This window comes from Periplaneta americana, chromosome 6 (assembly GCF_040183065.1).
Source record: "Periplaneta americana isolate PAMFEO1 chromosome 6, P.americana_PAMFEO1_priV1, whole genome shotgun sequence".
Taxonomy (NCBI): Eukaryota; Metazoa; Arthropoda; class Insecta; order Blattodea; family Blattidae; genus Periplaneta; species Periplaneta americana.
This window is the reverse complement of record NC_091122.1, coordinates 47,223,131-47,242,452: the sequence shown is the minus strand read 5'-3', so window position 1 is coordinate 47,242,452 and position 19,322 is coordinate 47,223,131. Positions and strand designations below refer to the sequence as shown.

Below are 19,322 nucleotides of genomic sequence, written 5' to 3'. Positions count from 1 at the left end.
GCTCATGACGATGTCGGTACAGTTTTCACAAAAAGTACAGGGAGCCAACTATAAGGTAGCCGAACTTATCGTAAAAAAAAAAAAAAAAAAAAAAAAACCTAATAGTGAAACGTTGATACCTGAAAATGGGTCGTTTGAGATGTTCCCAACTGTATGGCCCCTGGCTGATGGTAATAAAGTGCTGATGGACTTAGTTAAAGAACATTTAGTAATCTTGCAGCAGAAGTTCAAGAATTATTTCGGAGAGAGTGTTCAAGATTTTGACTGGGTTCGTGATCCATTCATTGTGGATTCGAAACATCTTCCGTACAAGAGGAACTACCAGACTGAAAAGCAGACAGAATATTGAAATTGAAACTTCTCGAAGTGCCTTTGGGAACGACATAATGTGTGTGAACTGTGCTATTCGACGTTAACTGAAAATTAAAATATCAAAAAGGAAGAGACCCGAATCCACCGATGAAGAAATGAGGCTTGCACTATTATCGATTCCGCCACAGACCAGCCACGTGTGTGCAGCTAAGGAGGCCCAAGTATCGCATTGAATGTGTGGGTAAAGATATTCACTTTAATATCTATACTAATAATAAATCTGTAGCCGAAATTTTTCTGGTAATTTTCGATTTTCCAAAAATAATTGGTCCTAACATATACACTTAACCACCCTGAAACCGAAAATCGCTTTTTTGAAATTTTTGTTTGTATGTCTGTCTCTCTATCTATCTGTCTGTATGTTTGTTACCTTTTCACGCGATAATGGCTGAACGGATTTCGATGAAAATTGGAATATAAATTAAGTTCGTTGTAACTTAGATTTTAGGCTATATGGCATTCAAAATACATTATTTAAAAGGGGGGTTATAAGGGGGCCTGAATTAAATAAATCGAAATATCTCGCTTATTATTGATTTTTGTGAAAAATGTTACATAACAAAAGTTTCTTTAAAAATAATTTCCGATAAGTTTTATTCCTTCAAAAATTTGATAGGACTGATATTTAATGAGATAAATGAGTTTTAAAATTAAAATAACTGCCATCTAAGGCCGTGTAATGAATTAAAAAACAAATGACTTCGTCTATAAGGGGCCTTGGACAGCAACAATCGAAAGCTATGAAAGATAGCCTACAGATAATGTTTCTGTGTTTGTATGAGTAATATCAGAAGCTAAATTAACCGATTTGTATAATTAATTATTAATTCACCATTGGAAAGTGTAGTTTCTCTAGATGGACATAATGCTATAATGTTATTACAGTAACTTCTGAGCGAATCGAGGACAGGTAAGATTAAAATAGCTTCTTATGCACAGAAAACTTGATAGGCTATTCTGTACATTCGTTTCCTGTATTTCCTAAAATAATTTTTATGACCAAATGAGTAGTCTTTGGATCAAAATGATCGCATTTTAATTATGCAAATACAATTTAAATTAAGTAACATAATAAACGATTTATCCTTATATCAAACACGAATGTTCCCTGGATCAAATGTCCTATTTTAATTATGTAATTACTTTATATTTATTTCTAACAGGTGCAGCGGAGCGCTCGGGTACGGCTAGTTAGCAATAAAAATGCGTATTTTCTACAGTGAATTAAAGTTAATTAATTCTTAATAAATGGAAGAGTCTATTTCTGTTTTATAATATGACAACAACAATAATTATAATAATAAATTTAATTGCATCACGTAATTATATTAAGAGAGTCACAGCATATGTTTTTGAGGGAATTAATATTTTGGTGTACCGTGTTGAGTCTAGGCCCGTCTAGGGTGTGCCGTGAGCATAAAAAGGTTGCGGAACGCTGGTCTAGGGATAGGAAGCGTAATATGTGCTTCCAGGCTGCGCTCGGGCGAGCATTCGATTCCCTCTTTGGCCGATTACCCGATTTGGTTTTTTCCGAGGTTTTTCCCGACTGTAAGACGAACATCAAGTAATCCTATGGTAAATATATGGACTAGATAATCGTGATGCAGCGTCGTTAAACAAACCTATAAAATAATAATAACCAGTAATCACCATAATCATCCCGCAGGTCCCGTTTTCTATTCAAGGTTCGCTTTTTTTTATGTGTAACGTCTGTACTTGACCTGTATTAACAATAAAGAATGAAAGAATTTTGCGGAATGGAAATTATACTGATGTCATTCGATTTATGTCGCCATAAAAATGCTTACGTTATAACCGATAAACTCAACAATATGAACGCGTTCTTTCCTACACACAATGGGAGTCCGCATATATAGGCCTAAACATTACCTAGTCGGAAGAGTTTATTATAATCCATAGGGGGTTGTAATCATTTTCATTTAGTGTTTTGCCCAAGGGCAGGTCTTTCACTGCAAACCCAGATTTCTTCAATCTTTCCTATTTTCTGCCTTCCTCTTCGTTTCCTCGTCATGATCCATATATCTTAATTTCGTTTTTGATCTGATATCTTCTTCTACCCCAAACTCTTCTTCCGTTCACCATTCCTTCCAGTACATTCTTCAGTAGGCAGTAGAAAAAGATGAAAATAGGAATAAAAGTATATTGAGTATCGTACAGTCAGTGAACACGAATTTATGCAATTCACAAAGTCAAGTAATACATATAAAATAAACAACAGAGACATAAAAAACAATATAATTGTATCAGAAACACTCAACAACATTAACATTAAAAAACTCATTAATATCATAAAAGGGTTTGTTGAGTAACCAACCAGAGACAAGTCTGTTAAAAGACTTCCTTTCCAGATTGAAAACATGTGTCGGAAATTTATTTGCAATTTTTATGCTCGACTATGCCGAAACGTAGTAATTATACACCTGGTAGCAGACCTTTAATGCATGTCATTAAAGTACACCTACTCATTAAAGGTCAGGTCTTTCAGCCAATGACGACTCAGGTTACAACTGTTCAGCCAATGACAGGTCAGCTTTGTACCGTTATAAAACCGCAAGTATCGATTATTCTCGGATATGCAATCGAAAGAGAATTAGCGAAAAGTCACGGAGGCTGGAAATCCAATACTGTCGCAGAAGGTTATGTTCTGTTACTATAATAATTAGCGTTAATTGTAAATAATATTCAAATAAATTCAATTTGTCATCTCGTTTTTCAATGTCTAATTTAATTTCAATGTTATCTCTGTAGGTTCTTATGGCCTAGCAAGGTCAATGTGGATATCTGTTCCTCGGAAAAAATCAATACTTTCGCGTCTGCGCACATCTCACAACATACGGAACATTGCTGAAGGTCAGATACAATTAAAATTAATAATATCAAGTTAGAAATATGGTGGAGCATAAAAAGTCGTATGAAACTCGCCTATAACGGTAATTAAGAAGCTCGTATGAAAATTATGAAACGAGCTTGCGCTCGTTTCATAAATATCCATACTCACTTCTTAATTACCTTCATTATAGGCTCGTTGCATAATGTACTATTAAAGATGTAATAAAATAATTATTCATTGTTTTGGTTAGCCTACACTTAGGTATATCAAAAAGGTCACGGTTTCTAGTATTGTATAGGTGAACATCATTCCTATGTGTCAACATTTGTGAATTATCTTGACAAAATTTAGGGCTTGATAAATATACAGTGATGTTACAGTCATTATTTTTTCATTCCCAAATAACGGTCTGCAGTGTGCCTTCATTGATGAATTTGTTATAATTCTAATAGCTTTTTTGTAACATAAGAACCTTATTAATATGAATACTATTACCCCATAAAAGTAGTCCGTAAGCAAGTATACTATGAAAATAAGAAAAATAGACAACTCTAATGTAATTCTTTGCAACATACAGTTTCAAATGTCGCAGAAGAAATGTTACTCTTGACAATTTTTTACAAATAAAATCAACATGATCTGCCCAAATAAGTGTAGTGTCCACAGTAATACCAAGGAGTTTGAAGTTTTATTTTCCATGACTACTACTAAATAACAGAGATACAGTTTTACTTTCATTTAGAAGAAATTTATTGGAACTAAACCATTTATTGACTTCATTAAAAACTGAGTTAGTAAGAGTTTTCAATTCAAGGAAGGAAGAATGAGGGGAAGATAGGAAAAAAGAAAGAAAAAATGAGATAAAGGTAGGAAGAAAGAAGGAAGAAATAATGAGGGAGGGATAGGAAGAAAGAAAGAAAAAAGAGAAAGATGGAAGAAAATATTAGGGAAATGTACGAAGAAAGAAGAAAAAGTTATGAGATAAAGATACGAAGAAAGAAGAAAAATTGAGGGCGAGGTAGGAAGAAATAAAGAAAAAAGAATGAGATAAAGATATGAAGAAAGAAGGAAGGAAGAACGAGGGGGAGATAGGAAGAAAGAAGAGAGAGTAAAAAGAAGGAAGAAAGAAGAAAGAAAAAATGAGCGAGATGTAGAAAGAAAGAAAAAAGAATAAGAGAAAGATCGCAAGAAAGAGAGGATAAATGAAGAGATTGAAAAAGTAAAGTTTGAAATAATGGAAAAGAGAGAACGAGGGAAAAAACCAAGAAAGAAAGGACAGTAGCTGCATTTGGGAGTTCTTCGTTATGACAAAGTTGTTAGACTTTGTCGAAGTGGTTGTTTGCGTGTCGCTAGATAAAGTAAAACGTGTTGTTTGTCCTCGAGGTTGTGGGCCAGAGTCAACACAAATACCACAGACTTGTATAATTTGTATATCTGGAAGTTGCTGATTACCTCGCTGTCAATATGTATCGGCTTTACCTTACATACAAAGGGCAAGCATTTATATCATTGCGTGGCAAGACTGCCGCTGCGACAATTGCTGGAATAATTAGACAGTACATTGTTCATTTTGGTACGAGGTCGTAAGGTTTTTGTACCTTTAATAGACGTAGAACGTTAAATTCTTCGTACAGGTATAACCAGCACTTCTGCGCTACATATCGACGTCATATTCAAGGAAGACGAGGGGAGGGGAGTGTTATGTTGGGTTCATTACATTGTCAAGACTAAAGACTACCTCTGGTTTTTTTAGTAGGTTATTTTACAACGCTTTGTCAACATCTCACGTTATTTAGCGTCTGAATGAGATGAAGGTGATAATGCCGGTGAAATGAGTCCGGGGTCCAACACCGAAAGTTACCCAGCATTTGCTCATGTTGGGTTGAGGAAAAAGCCTGGAAAAAACATCAACCAGATAACTTGTCCCGACCGGGAATCGAACCCGGGCCACCTGGTTTCGCGGCCAGAAGCTAGTCGTTACTCCACAGGTGTGGACGACTACCTCTGGTTACGAACCCGATGGATACCCTTTTTCTTATATTTTCTGATTGTACAGATACTGTCTCATAAGTAGGCCTCGGATTTTTAGGCTGAAATAGGATAGGTTGCAACAGTCTTATGTAAAAATCCCGAAGTGTATGCAACACGAGAAACTCTAAAGCGATTATATTATCTAAAACTAGGTGCATTAAAAACGTATTTTTCAGCCTATGCTAAACGAGCTTAAAAATCCGAGGTCTGCTCATTTTTACGGTCATGAATTTCATTCTCTGTATGACTAACATAATATCACCGTCTTCTATGGCCGAATTAACAAAACTACAGTAGATTGGTCTGAAGTGACAACACTATTTCCTAAACATAATTATCCTTTCTCAAAGTTCAATTTATTCAGATAGAGTACCTGAATAAATTGTACTTTGAGAAGGGTACTGTAACTGAATAAATTGATCTTCGAGAAGGGATGATTATGTTTAGGAAATAGTGTTGTCATTTCAGACCAGTATACTGTAGTTTTGTTAATTCGGTCAAGAAGACGGTGATATTATGTTAGTCATACAGAGAATGAAATTCATGAGTGTCGTCGTAAAAAATGCTGCTTAAAAGCAACATTATATGAGCAGCAAAATTTGATTTGTTACATTGAATGATTTCAACGTTACAATTGCTCGTTTGTTAAAATGTGTATATAATGACGTAATTTGTGTTCTTTTGTTTTGTGTTTTTCAATTAATGCTCCGCCATAAATGTTGTAACTAAAACCTTATGCATCCCTCGTGTTTATAGTACGGCTCGTCCTCCCCCACATGTTACCTACACTTTATTTACGTTTTCACTGTGCCTAAACGAGACGCTCTACTGTAGATGGTAATCTGAAGGTGCAATATCAGGGCTATATGCCGGATGTGTTAACAGTTCCATTCCTTCCAATTCCTGTATTTTCCCATGATTGTTAGAACGGTATGCGATCTCGTATTGTCCTGTTGCAAAAGAGTTCTAATTCGATTAACTTACACCGGATACCTCTGTCTCTAAACTTCACGAACTCTTTCTAGTTGTTGAGAATAAAGATCCGTATCGACTTCACATCCGTTTGGAACAAATTCTCTGTGAACCACGCCTTCAAAATCCCACCAGACATTTAATGTTATTTTGGGGCCGAACCAATTTTGTTTAACAATGATTTTGTCAGTCTGACGAGAATCGAGTGCCTGTTGAAAGGTGTCAGGGTTGCCGTAACATACCCTTGTTTCATCACATGTCACAGATCTCCTGATAAATCTATCTTCCATCGGACTAGCGATAAGCTGACGACAGATATCCACTCTCTGTTGAGCCTATTCATGTGTCAATTCATTAGGTACAGATCTGCAACTTCTGTATGATTTTCTGAACGTCTTAATGTGGCTATGTATTGTATCTTTTGAAGCACCACGTTCTTCTGACAACCTGCGAGTACTTTTTTTTGTGGATTTTCTTCCAAAATTCTGAGTGTATTCTCAATATTCCATACCTTAGGTCTTCCAGGATGTTATAAATCTTTAATGTCTTCTTCTCCATTATTGAAACGCTTCAGGGGAGAGAGATTCTTCAACGAATATGATATGGACATCCCAGAAATCCAGAATGAGTTCAGATACTGTTCGTATCATGCTTGCTATCTTAACCAACTTCAGCATGACCTGTCAGGAATTTGTTTAAAAATTGGGATCTAAGAAAACCTGCTTAAAAATTAAATCTTCTGAAAAAAATAGTAGTTCAGTCTAATGGGTATCAATATTCTTACAAATGGCTTTTAAGGAACCCGGAGGTTCATTGCCACCCTCACATAAGCCCGCCATCGGTCCCTATCCTGTGCAAGATTAATCCAGTCTCTATCATCATATCCCATCTCCCTCAAATCCATTTTAATATTATCCTCCCATCTACGACTCGGCCTCCCAAAGGTATTTTTCCCCCTGGCCTCCCAATAACAATGCATTTCTGGATTCGCCCATACGTGCTTCATGCCCTGCCCACCTCAAACGTCTGGATTTAATGTTCCAAATTATGTCAGGTGAAGAATACAGTGCGTGCACTTCTGCGTTGTGTAACTTTCTCCATTCTCCTGTAACTTTATCCCTCTAAGCCCCAAATATTTTTCTAAGAACCTTATTCTCAAACACTCTTAATCTCTGTTCCTTCCTCAAAGTGAGAGTCCATACAAGCAACCGGTAATATAACTGTTTTATAAATTCTAACTTCCAAATTTTTTGGTAGCAGACTAGATGACAAAAGCTTCTCAAGCGAATAATAACAGGCATTTCCCATATTTATTCTGCGTTTAATTTCCTCTCAAGTGTCCTTTATATTTGTTACTGTTGCTCCAAGATATTTGAATTTTTTTCACCTCTTCGAAGTATAAATCTCCAATTTTTATACCATTAAGTACGAGAAAAATTCGCACCGGCACCGGGAATCGAACCCAGGACCTCTCAGCTGTGCGCGCTGAGTAATCTCTAACCAACTGAGCTATGCCGGGACCCGATTCACGACGCCGGCCGAACTCCTCTCGTAGTATCGTGTTACGGCCTTACTGCCTGCACTTGAGACGAAGCACGTCGTATATGTACAGGAGCGCATATTACATGACTTTATGGCCATATTCAACAACAGTTTCTTTAATTTTTATGTTTCCATTTCGTACGATATTCTGGTCACGAGACATAATCATATACTTAGTGTTTTCGGGATTTACTTCCAAACTTATCGCTTTACTTGGCTTCAAGTGAAATTTCCGTGTTTCCCCTAATCGCTTGTTGATTTTCTCCTAACATATTCACGTCATCCTCATAGACAAGAAGCTGATGTAACCCGTTCAATTCCAAACCCTGTTGTCCTGAACTTTCGTAACGACGTATTCTAGTGATATCGATATTCTAGTTTTTTAAATTGTGTAAAAACAATATTAATTAAAGATAATCGAACAGAAATGTTGAAATACATTTTTACGAGAGATGTCCCCGAAGATTGTGAAAAAATCTGGTAAACTTAATTCGTGCTATTTATGTAGTAAGTTACTCGGTGCAACAACCACAGTTTAGAAACGGATGTAACGTGTGACCAATGTAAATATTGTCGCTAGCATTGTTGTTTCCATGTCTCTGAAGTGTCATGAGATCTGTCTACACGGTCTGTTGAGTAATTTGCACAAATTGAATAACAAGCGACTCGGATTGTAAACGGATACTCCGCGGTACGTTGTAAATGTCAGGCCCGAGCTCGAGGCAACATCATACACACTTTTTGCCATCACGTTATCTCGGCGATGACGAGTGCCTGCCGCTTGATGGATGTACTTTTGTTGAGAAGACTGCCTATAATTAGACCTGGATGTCCTTGCCCAAAGACATCAGTTGGCACATCCTCTGTCCCCTTCTTCTCACGGCTTCCGCTGCACTTGCCAATTTCCTTCAACCCTTGTGTCCACATGGCAGGTTCAAAACCCTTCAGCTGGCTTCCATATTCTTTGAAACCACGCTTATTTAATTACTTACATACTTGTTTACACGAGCTTCGATGTGTTCCACATAGATTAAAATGTCGGCAGCTTTTTCCGACTGATATGTTGTTTACCTTGTACTTGTCAGTATAGATCTGCATGTCGCTTTTTAATTGAATGTTTAGAAATATATTTAATTGAATGTTTAAAAATATCTTTAAACACGTCGCATTGTCCTTTATGTTAAAGCACGCTCTCGTGCTTGTGGCTGATATATTCAATCGATGCTCTCTGTCAGATGGCCAATTTTACAATACTGCTATTGGTGCAGTCGGTCCTCCGGTTGCTCAGTGATGGAGCGGGCGGGGGCTTATGATTTTGCGAATTCAGGTTTGATGCCAACGTTGATTTATGCGCGTATGTATGTACGTATGTATGTATGTATTTTTTTTTTATTGAACAACATGCTCCATTACAGAGTAATACTACATGTCATTAGGTTTTCTCTTTCCTACGATAAATATACATTTGGACTTGTATTGGTGAATACTCCCGATTTAATTTGTTTTGCCTATTTACATTGATCATACCTAAGGAAGATACAGAATTATTACAAGTACATATATATGTCTTATCGTAAATAAAAGGAAAAGAAAGTATATACATATACATGATATGAATATATTACAATTGTCAGTTTTTAAAACAAATAGTTAAGACGAGGTATGTACTGTATGTATGTATGTATGTATGTATGTATGTATGTATGTATTTTTTATTTTTTTTTTATTGAACAACATGCTCCATTACAGAGTAATACTACATGTCATTAGGTTTTCTCTTTCCTACGATAAATATACATTTGGATTTGTATTGGTGAATACTCCCGATTTAATTTGTTTTGCCTATTTACATTGATCATACCTAAGGAAGATACAGAATTATTACAAATGCATATATATGTCTTATCATAAATAAAAGGAAAAGAAAGTATATACATATACATGATATGAATATATAACAATTGTGAGTTTTTAAAACAAATAGTTAAGACGAGGTATGTACTGTATGTATGTACGTATGTATGTATTTTTTTATTTTTTATTGAACAACATGCTCCATTACAGAGTAATACTACATGTCATTAGGTTTCCTCTTTCCTACGATAAATGTACGTTTGGATTTGTATTGGTGAATACTCCCGATTTAATTTGTTTTGCCTATTTACATTGATCATACCTAAGGAAGATACAGAATTATTACAAATACATATATATGTCTTATCGTAAATAAAAGGAAAAGAAAGTATATACATATACATGATATGAATATATTACAATTGTGAGTTTTTAAAACAAATAGTTAAGACGAGGTATGTACTGTATGTATGTACGTATTTATGTATGTATTTTTTATTTTTTTTTTATTGAACAACATGCTCCATTACAGAGTAATACTACATGTCATTAGGTTTTCTCTTTCCTATGATAAATATACATTTGGATTTGTATTGGTGAATACTCCCGATTTAATTTGTTTTGCCTATTTACATTGATCATACCTAAGGAAGATACAGAATTATTACAATACATATATATGTCTTATCGTAAATAAAAGGAAAAGAAAGTATATACATATACATGATATGAATATATTACAATTGTGAGTTTTTAAAACAAATAGTTAAGACGAGGTATGTACTGTATGTATGTATGTACGTATGTATGTATGTATTTTTTATTTTTTTTTTTTTATTGAACAACATGCTCCATTACAGAGTAATACTACATGTCATTAGGTTTTATCTTTCCCACGATAAATATACATTTGGATTTGTATTGGTGAATACTCCCGATTTAATTTGTTTTGCCTATTTACATTGATCATACCTAAGGAAGATACAGAATTATTACAAATACATATATATGTCTTATCGTAAATAAAAGGAAAAGAAAGTATATACATGTACATGATATGAATATATTACAATTGTGAGTTTTTAAAACAAATAGTTAAGACGAGGTATGTACTGTATGTATGTACGTATGTATGTATGTATGTATGTATGTAATGTATGTATGTATGTATTTTTTATTTTTTTTTTATTGAACAACATGCTCCATTACAGAGTAATACTACATGTCATTAGGTTTTCTCTTTCCTACGATAAATATACATTTGGATTTGTATTGGTGAATACTCCCGATTTAATTTGTTTTGCCTATTTACATTGATCCTACCTAAGGAAGATACAGAATTATTACAAATACATATATATGTCTTATCGTAAATAAAAGGAAAAGAAAGTATATACATATACATGATATGAATATATTACAATTGTGAGTTTTTAAAACAAATAGTTAAGACGAGGTATGTATGTATGTATGTATGTATGTATGTATGTATGTATGTATGTATGTATAGCTCGAGCAAGGAACGATTAGCGAAAAGCAATGGTGGCGTTGCTGTTTGTTTTGACGTGTGTATGTAGGCACGCCGAGGGGGCGAGAGGTACGGGCCGATGGAAGTACTGTCTCTTCCAAGAAGATGAACAGATGAGGACATCGCTGTGGAAATAAAGAACGTAGCAAGAGAAAAATTCGAAGCTAATTAAACGCGCAACATATGTTTACGAATGAAATAATGATACCGTGCGATAAAAGACACGTATTCACAAGCAATGGAACAAACTAAAGTCGTAATGTAACTATCACAACGCAAGACTGATTGTATCGATGTCATTTCTCTTCCGACTGTACTCTTGAATATCATTCAAGCTATCTCGTGACCTTTCCTGTCGCCCGCTCTTCCTTATCGTATTGTTTCATTCGCATTCCTTCCGTCGGTAATCCGTACTTGCGAGACCTATACTGGTGGATACAGTCGGTCCTTCCGGTTGCTCAGTCATGGAGCGGAAGCTTATGATTTTGTGAATTCAGGTTTGATGCCAGCGTTGATTTATGCGCGTATGTATGTGAAATTAAATTATGGTTTATTTAACGACGCTCGAAACTGCCGAGATTATATCAGCGTCGCGGTGTGCCGGAATTTTGTTCCGCAGGAGTTCTTTTGCATACCAGTAAATCTACTGTCATGAGCCTGTCGCATTTAAGCACACTTAAATGTCATCGACCTGCACCGGGATCGAACCCGCACTATCGGTCAAAAGTTTTCGATCACCTATCACAACTATGGTTCAAACAGGGATTTCGTTTTGAATATTCTATCATATCGTAATACTAGAGAGAGAAAATATTTATTTTGTTGGTCTATTTAGTTTTTCTGATGTGTTTGTACATTGAAATAAAGTATATAGTTGTGTTCATAGGTGATCGAAAACTTTTGACCGGTAGTGTATGTATGTATGTATGTATGTATGTATGTACCTTTTTTTTTGAGCAGCATGTTCCATTACAAATGAGAAGTAACACTACATGCCTAGGTTTACCTTCAAGTACACAATCCATTTACATTATATATTATGATGTTGCTGTTCTAGATTAAATATGGATTAGTATAGTTCATCTACTATGTGTAACTGCCAAGATAATATTGTTACTTCTTAGTCTAACTTATTTTCCTATCCTAACCTATGGAGTACTAGAACCTATTTACATATTTACTATCTTTTTGATGAGCCTATTTTCAAATAACTTATATCCTCTAATATTCTAGCTTATTTACAGAACATAAGTAACCTATTTTGGACCCTTATCACTTAATTCTGACTTTTAACCTCTTTATCTTCCCAAATAACTTATCCTTATGTACTAGTCAGCCTATTCTAGTTGTTCAAAGTCTATACTATTTGCAAACTTTATAAAATGTTTTATATAACTTTTCACTAATTTTGTCTTGTCCACAGGCCACTTTATGTATGTATGTATGTATGTATGTATGTATGTATGTATGTTACTCGGTTCGGTTTTTTCAGAGGTTTTCACCAATCGTAAGGCGAATGTCAGGTAGTCTATGGTAAATCTTCGGCCTCATCTCGGTCCATCGTCAAATAACCTAGTAATTGATACAGTGCGGCTAAATAACCAAGTAAAAAATGGAAATGTATTTTATTCCTATATGATTATTATTATTATTATTATTATTATTATTATTATTATTATTATTATTATTATCATCATTATCATTATCATCATCATCATTTCATTTCATTTCATTTCATTTCATTTTTTATTTGTCCATAAGAGTTAAAACCATAGTAGGACTTGTCAAAGAGAGAGAAAACCATAATTAAAACGGAAAACAATAATTAAAATAGATAAAAAATACAATAAATTAGGACCAATGTAAACCCACATGTATTTCATCGAAATTGTAGGGACAAAGGTTTGTTAAAATTCTTTTGATGTGTCTTTTAAAACATCTTAAATCATTCGTATTTTTAATTTCATGAGGCAAACCATTATACATTTTTAAGCCATAGATCATATACGTTTTGTTGAAACTTGTTAATCGATGTGCTGGAATATTAAAAATTTCTCTAAAACGAGTGTTGTAATAATGAAAATAACTATTTCAATCAAAATGGTTCTAATTAGAATTTATTAATTCCATAAGCTTAAAAACATATCAAGCATAAACTGTTAAAATATTAAAACTCTTACAATATTCCCTACATGATGTACGATAATCAACACCTGCCATGCATCTCACAACATGCTTCTGAGCAATAAAAATATCACTCATCTTCGAACTTGACCGCCAGAAGGATTATTATTACTATTACTATTATGTTTGATTCCTTTCGTTGTATAATTAGAAAGTATAAGTGATCATTGACATAATTTTCTTCTTTCTTGCAGGAAAAACAGGGAACAAAGAAGGTGGTCCAGAAGAAAAGAAAGATGACGGAGAACTGTGGTGTAACGTAGAAGCACAAGCAGCGTTCCTGGGCCCCAATTTGTGGGACAAGACGCTTCCGTACGACGCCGACCTTAAGGTTCGTATCTCAAGCTCTGGGCACTTGAACGGTTCGACAACGAAGAGGGCAATATTAGCATATGGAAGGACTAATTTTCACCTTGCCTTTTAATTCCGGTCGATTCAGTTGTTTTCCACAATTGAAAACAGTTTCGTATGAGATTGTGAATAATAAATTTAAGGCGAGACTCCACTGAAAATCATAAAGTTTACCAAAAACTTTGTATTGATTATTTCACTTCTTTATAATTATATTTTCATATACCCCAAAATGGATTTAGTTCAGTTCTGATTACAAATATGTTAATTTTTTTAATTAAGGCTGTAACGAGGCGTGGCATTTAAAGAGCTGTCAGAATTATTTTTTTTATCAAAGAATTATTTTTTAGAAATTTCTGATTACAAATCCAGTAACTTTTTGTTCTAAAGTTGGCTCCCTGAAGTTACTGGATGAATGTAGCGGAGGAGAATTTTAATAGGTATGTGTTATATAGTTATTCATTTTACTTTCAAATCCATTTTTCCTTAAGTTTATTTTTCTTGATTCAACACCAACTTTTTTGTGCCGAATATTAAACAATCTGGATGAAATTTTTTCTGCAAGTATTTGAGAGGTAGCTGCATGTTTCTATGTATTTATTATGTAAGAAATGCTGCTAGTTTATTTTATTAATTTTTTTCATGAATTATAGAAAAAATAAATTTTTTTAAATTTCAGAAAAAGAATTTGAAAGTGAATAAATGAGATATTTCATAAAATGAATGCATATAAATGTTTGTTTATATCTTGTGAATGTAACAAAAAAGGAAGCTTAAAATTTAGGGGGTCAAAAGCAAACGGGTATAAGTGCACTTAAGTTATTTGTGAGAAAATAATTTTGAAAGTACTTAAGATTTCGTAAATTCGTGAAATTTTTTATTTCGAATTTAGTGTGTGATGTGGTTAAAAGATATATTCCTTTGCCATTAAAATTTTAGATGCTTTAGCTTGCCCTGGATGCACTTAATTCATGTTCTTATAAATATCACTTGTACCCCTTTGCTTTTGTCCCCTCAATTGAGATCTTCTACTAGAAACTTGGGTTTGAAAATATTTAAAAAAATATATATTTAAAAAATAGAAAAAATCAAAAGTCAATAAAATTTGGGAGTTCAAAATTTGAATTTTGGTAGTCCTTTACATAGTAAACTTCTTCTCAAATTTGGCTGAAAAAATAATTCGGAAAAAAGTTGTCATTTTTAGTGGAGTATCCCCGTAACTGAAAGAAAAAGATGTAAATTGTACTTATGTCATGCAAAGCAAGGCCTTCGTGATATTGTAGGGTTTATACAAAAAAAAAAAAAAAAAAAAAAAAAAAAAAAAAAAAAAAGTAGTCATTAAGAGCAACTTACGAGACACTATTTAATATTTTAATTGTGGTAATCTTCCTAGAATTTTAACAAAATTTCCTTAGGTTATAATGCTGTACGTGATCATATTTTATGTACATTATATACACCGTGTCCCGCTTAGAGGGATCGAGAAATAAATGATAATTTGAAGTATAAATAATGGTTTTATAACCTAACTTTTTGTACAACTTGATGTAAAAGCTCTCCGAGTTTCGGAGAATGTTCAGTCCAACTCGATGTGTGCGCCTCGAGCTACCCTGAAGACATCCAAAAGGTACTCAACCTTCTGCCAAGTGTTCCATAACATTTGTGGAGTGATTAGCGCAGCTGCATTTATATGCGTTGTCTAAGTTTTTCCGAAGTGTCAACTGTACCACGTTGTTACACAACATTCGTCATAAAGCCCTAGAAAGAGGTCAATGGGCGTAAAGTCGGGTGACCTAGGTGGCCAGGCAAGGGTTCTTCTTGTTGCTGAAAAACCGATTCTGGGGGAGTTGATCAACAACAAAAGTTCTGCACATGTCCAGATACACATTCCCCTTGATTGTCGCCTCGACGAAGGAGAATGGTCCAATGACGGAATGTTTTACTGAATGGCGCCAGGCTTGTTTCCACGATAAACGCTAGTGCACATGCGCATGAACATGCAACTGTTTTTAAACCATTGGTGCATAAACTTGGACAGTTTCTGCATCTTGTCAGATGTAAATCACAACGATATCTTCATCTGATTTTAAATGGTGAGCATTTATTTATCGATCCCTCTAAGCGGGACACAGTGTATTATACAGAGTAATACAAAACTCTCTGTACAAATTTTTGTGGAAGGTAGTAAAGGTCAAGGCAAACATTTTTTGTTAGTGAATGTATGTTCGCTTACATCACCTTTCGGCGCCAGGGTCATTTTAAAGGGATGTGGTGGAGGTGGTAGGAAAACAATAACAATGAATGGAAGTGTCTGTCACAAAGTTTATCCACAGAAGGTGCGCGCTCTGATTTACGACTGTCAACGACAATGCGTGCACGAAAACGTCGAAGTATTGATTTCCGTATGTGTTCAAAGATTTCCGACATGTCACGAATAGTTCAGAAACCGCGACGATTCTTACGACGCGGGCCTCATTTGAATCAATGGGAATTCTATACACGAGGTTCTTCATGTGTCCTCCGAAGAAGTCGATGCATGATAAGTCAGATGATCTAGGTGGCCAGGCTAAAATCCACCCCGGCCTATCCATTGATTCCTAGGAATGCCACAGCCTCGCTCAAGTGTTGCTGCTTCCCATAAGTTGAAGTACAGTACACTACCTTTTCTGTGAAAGCTCCTGTTGCCGAAAGGTGACGTCAGCGGACATAAACTCACTACAGTTGGCGCCATCGTTTTTGGCGTGTGACCTAGAGTATAGTGCCCAATTTGTGAGCATGTTGCTAGGGCAGCTAGGAGTGATACCACTTCCTATACAGTCACATCAGTCATTTGCCAAATACAGTTATCAGATTGACTACGGTAAAGGTAAGTCACTAGCACTTAACGTTCCCATTACTTATTTCACACGCCAAAAACGGTGACGAGGACTGTAATAACAAATGTTTAGACTGGCGCTCCTACCTCTAAAAAATTTTGTAGAGATAGTTTTGCAACAACCGGTAAAATATTTAACGTTAACAATTTAGAAAGAAGACAGTATGTATTTTATTAGCGGTATAGGAACAACAGGAGAGGAACAGAGATTAAGGGTGTTTGAGAATAAGGTTCTTAGTAAAATATTTGTGGCTAAGAGGGATGAAGTTACAGGAGAATGAAGAAAGTTACACAACGCAGAACTGCACGCATTGTATTCTTCACCTGACATAATTAGAAACATTAAATCCAGACGTTTGAGATGGGCAGGCTTCTAGCACGTTTGGGAGAATACAGAAATACAAATAGAGTGTAGTTGGGAGGCCGGAGGGAAAAAGATCTTTGGGAGGCCGAGACGTAGATGGGAGGATAATATTAAAATGGATTTGTGGGAGGTGGGATGTGATGATAGAAATAGGTATCGATGGCGGGCTTATGTGAGGGCGGCAATGAACTTCCTGGTTTCTTAAAAGCCATAAGTAAGTAAGTAAGTAATAGGAACAACAGGGAAATATAGTTACGGCATTGATAGGACAACTTAATCTGTAAATGCCTTTGGTACATTTTAAAGTCTATATGAAATTAGCCTAACTTTTTTTTTTGCTCTCTCATATTAGTCCTACTTGAAAATATTATTACTATTATTATTATTATTATTATTATTATTATTATTATTATTATTATTATTATTACATAGAAGACGCACTGTCCGGCAACAGCTCTATTGACTAATATAATATATAGGGTGATCACGAGGATTTACCGTCACTTAAGGAGCTTGTTTCAGAAGACATTCTGAGTAAAAAGGTCATATAGGGCCGTATTCATAGACATTTTTAGCGCGGGCTTCCGGTGGATGATCAGCGTTTTTCGTATTCATAAACCAGTGTTAGCGATAGGATATGATTTGAATTCTGTACTAGTAACCAGTGGATAGCCGGGGCTAGTTTAGTACGCTCGTAGCACGTGCTGCGAAATGTCTATGAATAGCACCCATAGACATTTGTCCTAATCTCAATATTTTCACAGTTACATTAATTTGAAGTTGTATGTAAAATACCATTATTCTTTAGTATTAAGGGTAAAAGAATATTACAAATAGAGATTGAACTATTCAGAAGTGTCATTTCTTTAATTAGCTAGTATTCTGAAGCTAAAAATGTGTTATGAATTCCATAGTTGCTTCGTACAGATTTTTTTTTCAATTTCTAACTACAAAATTACATTTTTCTTACGCATTTATGACACAATTGTTACAAATCACGCCACTCTTGTAAATTCTTCGAGACTGTACATTAAGATGTATAATTAAATTGTAAAGAATCAAGTTCCTAAAGTCGTATGATTTGCAACAATTTTTGTGATAAGTGCGTAAGAATAATGCAATTTTTTAGTTAAAAATTGGAAAATTAAATCTGTACAAAGAAATTAACAACACATTTTTAGCTTCAGAATACTAGTCAATTAAAGAAATGTTACTTCTAAATAGTTCATTCTCTATTTGTAATATTCTTTTACCCTTAAAACTAAAGAAAAAGGGTAAGGTAACCGGGGTAATAAGGCCCACCTAAGGAATAGAACGTTCTTTCTTTGAAATGGAGACGTTTAACAATTTTTAAATAATAGAATAGCATACTTTTATAGTTATACCTATAATATTTTAATTCAAGTAAATATTCCAACAGACACAAATGCTGTGAGCAATGAAAATTAACATCATGTCACTGGGCCTTATACCCTGCTGAGACAGATAATAAGACCCAGATTAAAGAATGTAAGTATTGAACACAATTTGGCATACAAAGTCTTCAGTTTTTTCCTCAGTGAGACCTACACATTCATCGTGCACCCAACATTCACAAGACACACACATGTATATCTACAACAAATCTCTTCGCAGACAGAACACATCCGCGTCCCCTGGATGTTTATAAATCCTGAGGTTGATGGTTCATCCAATGCTATTTCTGCATTAGGAATTGTCAGTCTTTCGTTTGTTTCATTTCTTGCAAAAAGATTGTCCTTCAGAGTTTGAACTTTATAGTTCAGGGACTTCTATGAACTTGTGGGCGTTTCCACGTATTTATTTCATGGCTCTTATTTCCTGCTCTGTTACTTCGCGCCAATTTTAATTTATGGAGTGCTCATATGCTCATTAGCGAAAGATTCACGGTAGTCCCAAACTTCTTAATGTTTACACAATAACGTGCATTTAATATTATGTTAATAACATACAGTAAAACGATTAAATATCAGCTTAAATTTTGCGAAATTTTATGATGAAAGCAGAAATAATCACACATAGCTTGTTGCCGCCAGTCAGCTACAAACAAGAACGAGAATCTGATTTCTTTATACCTCACTCGAATGCAAGAAGAAATGGGTCTTAAGAGCTTTTGCAAAAGTGTATACTAATGGCGAAACTAGGTAGTAGATCTTATAACACGCTGGGCCTTAATACCCTCAGGTACCTTATTTTACTAACAACTTCAAATTGGTGTAACTCTGAACATATTGAAATTAAGACACATGTTCATATAACATTACTGCATGGCGCGTCATCAGGTTGCGGATCGAGGAGACGGCCTCCAGATATGGAGGGTAGCTGTGAATATATTGAATAAGCAGTCGTGGACAGCCGATGAGGAGTGGTCCTGCAGCTT

At 34.9% G+C, this 19,322-nt stretch overlaps 1 protein-coding gene across 5 annotated transcripts in view; it reads left to right on the top strand.

Moving 5' to 3' along the window:
• Pdp1 (PAR-domain protein 1) overlaps window positions 1–19,322 on the top strand; it is a 588,948-nt gene that overhangs the window by 504,381 nt on the left and 65,245 nt on the right. For all 5 annotated transcript variants that reach the window (XM_069828052.1, XM_069828050.1, XM_069828048.1 and 2 more), the window contains exon 2: window positions 13,529–13,665. In XM_069828052.1, the coding sequence (XP_069684153.1) occupies window positions 13,529–13,665 (137 nt within the window). The remainder of the gene's footprint in view (window positions 1–13,528; window positions 13,666–19,322) is intronic.